Consider the following 6,000-nt stretch of genomic DNA (forward strand, 5'->3'; position numbering starts at 1 on the left):
AATTCGACTCAACCAAATTCAAAAAAAAGGAAGATTACTGATGAACCAATACCACCTCTTAATGATTGGCAAAAACTCCTTACTTTTCAATATGAAACATTATTCAACCTTGTACCAACTCCCGAAACATCACTTGATGATTTCGGTCATTCATTCTTGGCAGAGTTGGAAGGAAGAATTGATTTTTTTGATCATCTTATTGAGTTCAAAGATGATCCAAAATCTCAACTTGTTTCATGGCAATGCCTTCGTTCAATTATTGGAAAGATTGAATCATTTTCTTTAATTGATACGGATAGGCCATGTCAAGCATGTGCTGATAGTACAATAGATTGTTGTACTCAATTGATGGTGGATAAGATTGATGGGAAGGTTTATTTCCGAATACTGGAGAATAACTAACCTTGATATCTTTCATCATTCGTTACCTTATAAGGTTACACATATATCAATGGTCTATTACCCTATAGGGCTTTAATATGTTCATGCCATCTCACCTATAGGTTCAACGTGTCAAATACACTACCCCATAGGGTTTCATAAATACTAATGCTTTATCTTATAAGATTAACCAATAGGCCTATAGGATATCTTTTACTAATAAGTGTCATCTCATAAGAATACTTTCACTAATAAGTGCCATCTCATAAGAATGCTATCTACCTAAAGGTCATGTCTATAGACATATTTTTGTCAGGGGAATTTTCTGGAGGTACTTGGACTTTTTGTTTCATTTTATGTAATTTTTGATTCTCTATATGTGATCTTGTAATCATCTGTCAAATAGATAGAATATCAGTCATTTAGACATCAATGAATTGACTGTGCTCAATATCGTAATAATGTAAAGTTGTAGGTACAAGGTAATGTAATTACAATTGAGAATGTCATGAACATTTTCCCGGTATGATTCTATGCTAAGTGCGGGGTAATTAGGCTATGTGCGGGGTAATTAATCCCTATAAGTTAGTGGTCTCATTTAGGCGAGAAATCCCCCTTCATCGATTTGATTGTACTACATATTGAGGCATGTCTCATGGAATCATATTTAAATTACCTTTCTTTCACCTATCTATTCCCTTGTATTCCGTTCGTTATCTTCATTACCACGTTGAAGAGAATGAATGGAGCAAGTTATACCTTCTTTACCACCCGTCTTTAACATTTCCTGTTTACTAACTCCTCTCTATCGCCCCCTCAATACCACCCCATTCACTGGTATTCAAGCGGTTTATGATATTGATACATACTCAACATACTAGAATCTATGGGTTTGAAATATTTGTATGTCTTCAAGTACTTGAAAAAGTTTCTCGTATATCAAAAGACATCATAACTTCTTTACTGTCATTAATGATTGAATGGTCTCGTATATCAAAAGACATCATAACTTCTTTACTGTCATTATATGATTGAATGGTTCTGAAATCCTTCAAGATTGAGAAATGACTTGATTTATAGAAGGTAGGTTTTAATACAATAAAATATATATCAAAGTCTTTAGTATACTTCATTGATTTCCTATGCCTTATGAAATGCGTAATCGGATTGAGATCAATGATCATGTAAGATCGTTATCTATAATTACAGGGGATATCAAACAATTCAAAACTAGAAAAACGTACTTTCCATTTCAGTTAGTATTAGTACTTGAATAATTTCAATGTAAATTATATAGAAAACTTTTGAATCTCATCAGATCAATTGCATCAACGACGTCCATTACATCAATTACGTCGAATCACATCACATCACATCAAAATGCCACCGAACCTACCAAATCCTCCTGGTCAGGGTCCAGGCTTCGTCAATTTCCAGCAATTCAATGATAAAGCCAAATATCTTAGTGCTAGGCTTACCACCCTCCAAACTACGGTTAGAGATAATTTCTCAAAGGAGGTAAATTTATTAGATGCTTGGGATCCACTTCTCAAAGTTACTCGAGAAGCTCAAAGGGATATTCAAGCTGCAACACATGTTGAGAAATCTCATCGAAATTTAAAGGATCGATATGAGGAGGTAAGTTTTTACCGTACATATCTACACCATGGATACTAATTGAAATCAAATCAGAAATTAAAAGAGACTGAACCACTTTATCAAAGTCTCGAAAAGATAATTTCTCATGAAAGTAATGGTGTTCTTGAAAAGTTATTCGAACAAGCTTTCACAATCATATGCAAATACAAAGGTTCTCTGGATTTAATTCGAGAACTTGATCCACATGTCAAGAAACTCTTGTTCAATCATGAATATGATACATTGCATGCCGAGTTCACATCATATAAGAATCATCATGATAGTTCTGAACTCGCAAAGGCAAATGATGAAATCATCAAATTGCAGGAATCTGCCAAGAGAGAATTGGATGATTACAAGGAGAAATCTGGGCAAGAACTCCAACAAGTCAAAGATAAGCTTGTTAATCTTCAATCCGATTCCTCGAGAGATCTCAAAAAAGTCAATGATAATCTTGTCGACCTTCAAAACAAATACGACAGAGATATCAAAAAGGCCAAAGATGATCTTGATGATGCCAAAGGCAAATACGATAGAGATCTTAATTGTGCTAAGGATGATCTTGCCCATTCCAAAGGCCAATTTGAGCGAGATCTTCAATATGCCAATGATGATATCGCTAAATTACAGAAGCATAAGGAGATGATCAATTCCGAACTTCAACAAGCCAAGGATACTCTCGAAAAATCGCAGGAATCTGCCAAGTCACTTCAACAACGCAAGGAAGATGTTGAATTGCAATTGAAGAGTCTTATGGAGAACAACTCTACACTCCAAAGGGAAAAAGAGGAGATAGATTCAAGATTTCAAACGGCTTTGAATGATCTTAAATCCTCCAAGGAGGAGAATGTCACTCTTCGAGATCAGAATGATATATTGCAGGAATCTGCTAATCAACTTTTACCTTGCAAAGTCAAATTAATCAAGGAGAAGTTTTTGAGGGTTTTACTTGCAAAGTCTTCCATGTACTATGCCAATAAGTTCATGGCAAGTGTTGAAGATTGCCTATCTCTTCAAAATCGTAGTGATGGATTGGAGGAGAATATCACTACTTTGGAAAAGACTGTTGAGTTATTGGAGGATTCCAATCGTGATGTTATCCTTGAGAATGTGTATCATTCAAGGACCATCGAAACCCTCGAAGAGGAGATTCAACATCATGTCAAAGATATCAATGACCTTACTGGTCTATTGAAATCAAAGGATCTCGTCATTCAAAAGCTTAACGGTGAGATTGATGATACTCATGCATATGAGGACACCCTCCTTCACAACCACCAAATGGAGCTCAATGATCTTTGGGAATCTATGGAAACCGATGGGCAATATATCCGAGGATTACTGGATGATTCCCAAAATCATGAAAAGGATCTGATTGATCTTGGTGATTTCAAAGATCAAGAAATTGGTAAACTCCAAGGCCAACTCAATGATGCCCATGTATCTGAGTATACCATTGTTAGAGAACATCAATTTGAGTTGAATGAACTTTGGGAATCCACCGAGGCCAATTTCCAGCAAATGCGAGGGATTAAGGATACTCAAATCAATCATCTCAAAACGGAAATCAATCAACTCAAGGTATCCTCCAATACATTACTTTGTGAATCAAAAGAAGAAAATGCTACTCTTCTAAATGATCTCACCAATGTTCGACAAGCATCTAATGAGAAGATTTCCAACCTTGAGAGTGAGCTCTTGGCTATTCAAGACTCATCCGAATCCAAAATTCTCGCCCTCGAAGGTTTCAATTCGATTATTGAAGAAAATCTTTCCAATACCAAATCGATTCTCATCAAAACATTGAGCCTATCCTGGTTACCAACTACGATTGCCGAGGATATGGACACATGGAATGAATTAGTGTTGATTATGACAAACCAAAACACAATCACTCCTCTCGTATTATATGGTCCCAAACCATTCATATCTAGATGGAAAGTGGCGGTTAGATCAAATTCTTCCCAAATTCAACCTGGATGGTTTCATGATATGAAGATGTCAAATTTTATTACGGCTTCTCTTCTATATGTTATCATTAAGGGGGATAAATGTATGGAACATCACTGGTTAACCTTGTTCCTCATTGATCAACTCTCAAGATCAATGTCTACTAACGTGGATACAATTATTCCAATCATCATATTCCATGCCCTTGAGGAATTTGATCATTCTTTCACCAAGCATCCTTTTAGTAGTTCGATGAAATATGCATCAATCGCATTGGCTTTGGCTCAATTATGGAAGATCACCAAGGATATATTCTTTCATTCCTCATGGTCCGAAATTTCATTACCAAAATCATTACTCGAATTCGAAATCAAGATCATTCTAGATCTCCACCAACTTATGCAAGTGGATATTGATCTCAAGGAGAAGGATTTAGAAGCTGTATTCCCAAGCTCTAATGAAAACTTCTTGAATTTGAGCAAAAATGTTGGAATCTTTGCCATACCTAATTCTCAATGGTACATTTTACTATTGAAGAAGACAAAAGTAATTTTCTTCTTCGATAAAGTACTACTTGTGAAAGATGATGAACGAATTTCTACATCAGGTTACAAGATTCATGGGCCACAAAAATTCAAAGATTACTTATTTACTGCCGATTCTCCTTCAAAGAGAAAATGGTTTCGTAAATTTGTTGATGCCAGTCATCATGATTTCTTAAGCTCAGATGCTAAGGATATGCTGGCAAAACTTGAGTGTGGAGAGTTCGTTTGGTAATTGTTCCTTTGGAACTTTTACTTTATTAAGATCAATAGATCATTACCTATAGGTTATATATTCATGAATAATATTTCAAGCTTATAAGCTATGAGTTAACAATAAGTCTATAGACTATTCACCAATAGGTATTATGTCCATAGGCATTCAATAACTCTTCAGTCTATAGACTCTTGATCAATAGATCTCATATCTTTCCAGTCTATAGACTGTTCACCAATAGGTATTATGTCCATAGGCATTCAATAACTCTTCAGTCTATAGACTCTTGATCAATAGATCTCATATCTTATCAGTCTATAGACTATATGCCAATAGGTCTTATGTCTGTTCATAGACAGTTAATAACTTTCTAGTCTATAGACTATTAACTAATAAGTTTAATAAAAGACTATAGTCTCATAGTTATAGATATATTATATAGAGTACTTTTATTAGAAATTGATTGACTTGATTTTTATAAAATTGAAATCTTTGTTACTGAATTGATTTATTCTTTCTACTATTGGATTATGAATGAATTAAAATTGAAGTAGTAGAAAACCATTTTATTGATAAATCATAGAATGAATTTAGAAAATCTAATAAATAAATTCAATAAATCTAATAGTAAAAAAAAACAATGAATCTATTTAATTTAATCAATTTATAAATCTGATAAATCTAATAAATCTAATGAATCTAATGAATCTAATAAATCTAATAAATCTAATAAATCTAATAAATCTAATAAATCTAATAAATATAAATCTAATAAATCTAATAAATCTAATAAATCTAATAAATCTAATAAATCTGATAAATCTAATAAATCTAATAAATCTAATAAATCTAATAAATCTAATAAGTTGAATAAATCTATTGAATGAATCTATTAAAATGTAGGAAATTTAATAAATCTATATAATAAATCTATCTAGATTTTAGAAATCTGAGAAATCTAATAAATCTAAGAAATCTAAGAAATCTAAGAAATCTAAGAAATCTAAGAAATCTAAGAAATCTAAGAAATCTAAGAAATCTAAGAAATCTAAGAAATCTAAGAAATCTAAGAAATCTAAGAAATCTAAGAAATCTAAGAAATCTAAGAAATCTAAGAAATCTATTCATAAAAAGTAAGAAAATAAACTTCTTTCTATTATATCAATTATTATTCAAAATTAACTTCTATTAATTCTAAATAATAATATTTTCAATTTATTTATAAAATTCTTATGAATTTATAAAATAAATTTTCAAGAATATTATAAGATT

General features: G+C 32.5%; 1 protein-coding gene across 1 annotated transcript; it reads left to right on the forward strand.

The window, feature by feature from the left end:
• Nucleotides 1-1,761: 1,761 nt before the first annotated feature.
• Nucleotides 1,762-4,746, forward strand: EAE98_012248 (uncharacterized protein; the record flags this gene model as incomplete). Its single annotated transcript, XM_038959873.1, has 2 exons — nucleotides 1,762-2,019; nucleotides 2,074-4,746. The coding sequence occupies 2 exons, from the start codon at nucleotides 1,762-1,764 to the stop codon at nucleotides 4,744-4,746; spliced, it is 2,931 nt and encodes a 976-aa protein (XP_038803813.1).
• Between the last annotated feature and the right edge of the window lie 1,254 nt (nucleotides 4,747-6,000).

The sequence above is a fragment of the Botrytis deweyae genome (assembly GCF_014898535.1).
Source record: "Botrytis deweyae strain B1 chromosome Unknown BDEW_061, whole genome shotgun sequence".
Taxonomy (NCBI): Eukaryota; Fungi; Ascomycota; class Leotiomycetes; order Helotiales; family Sclerotiniaceae; genus Botrytis; species Botrytis deweyae.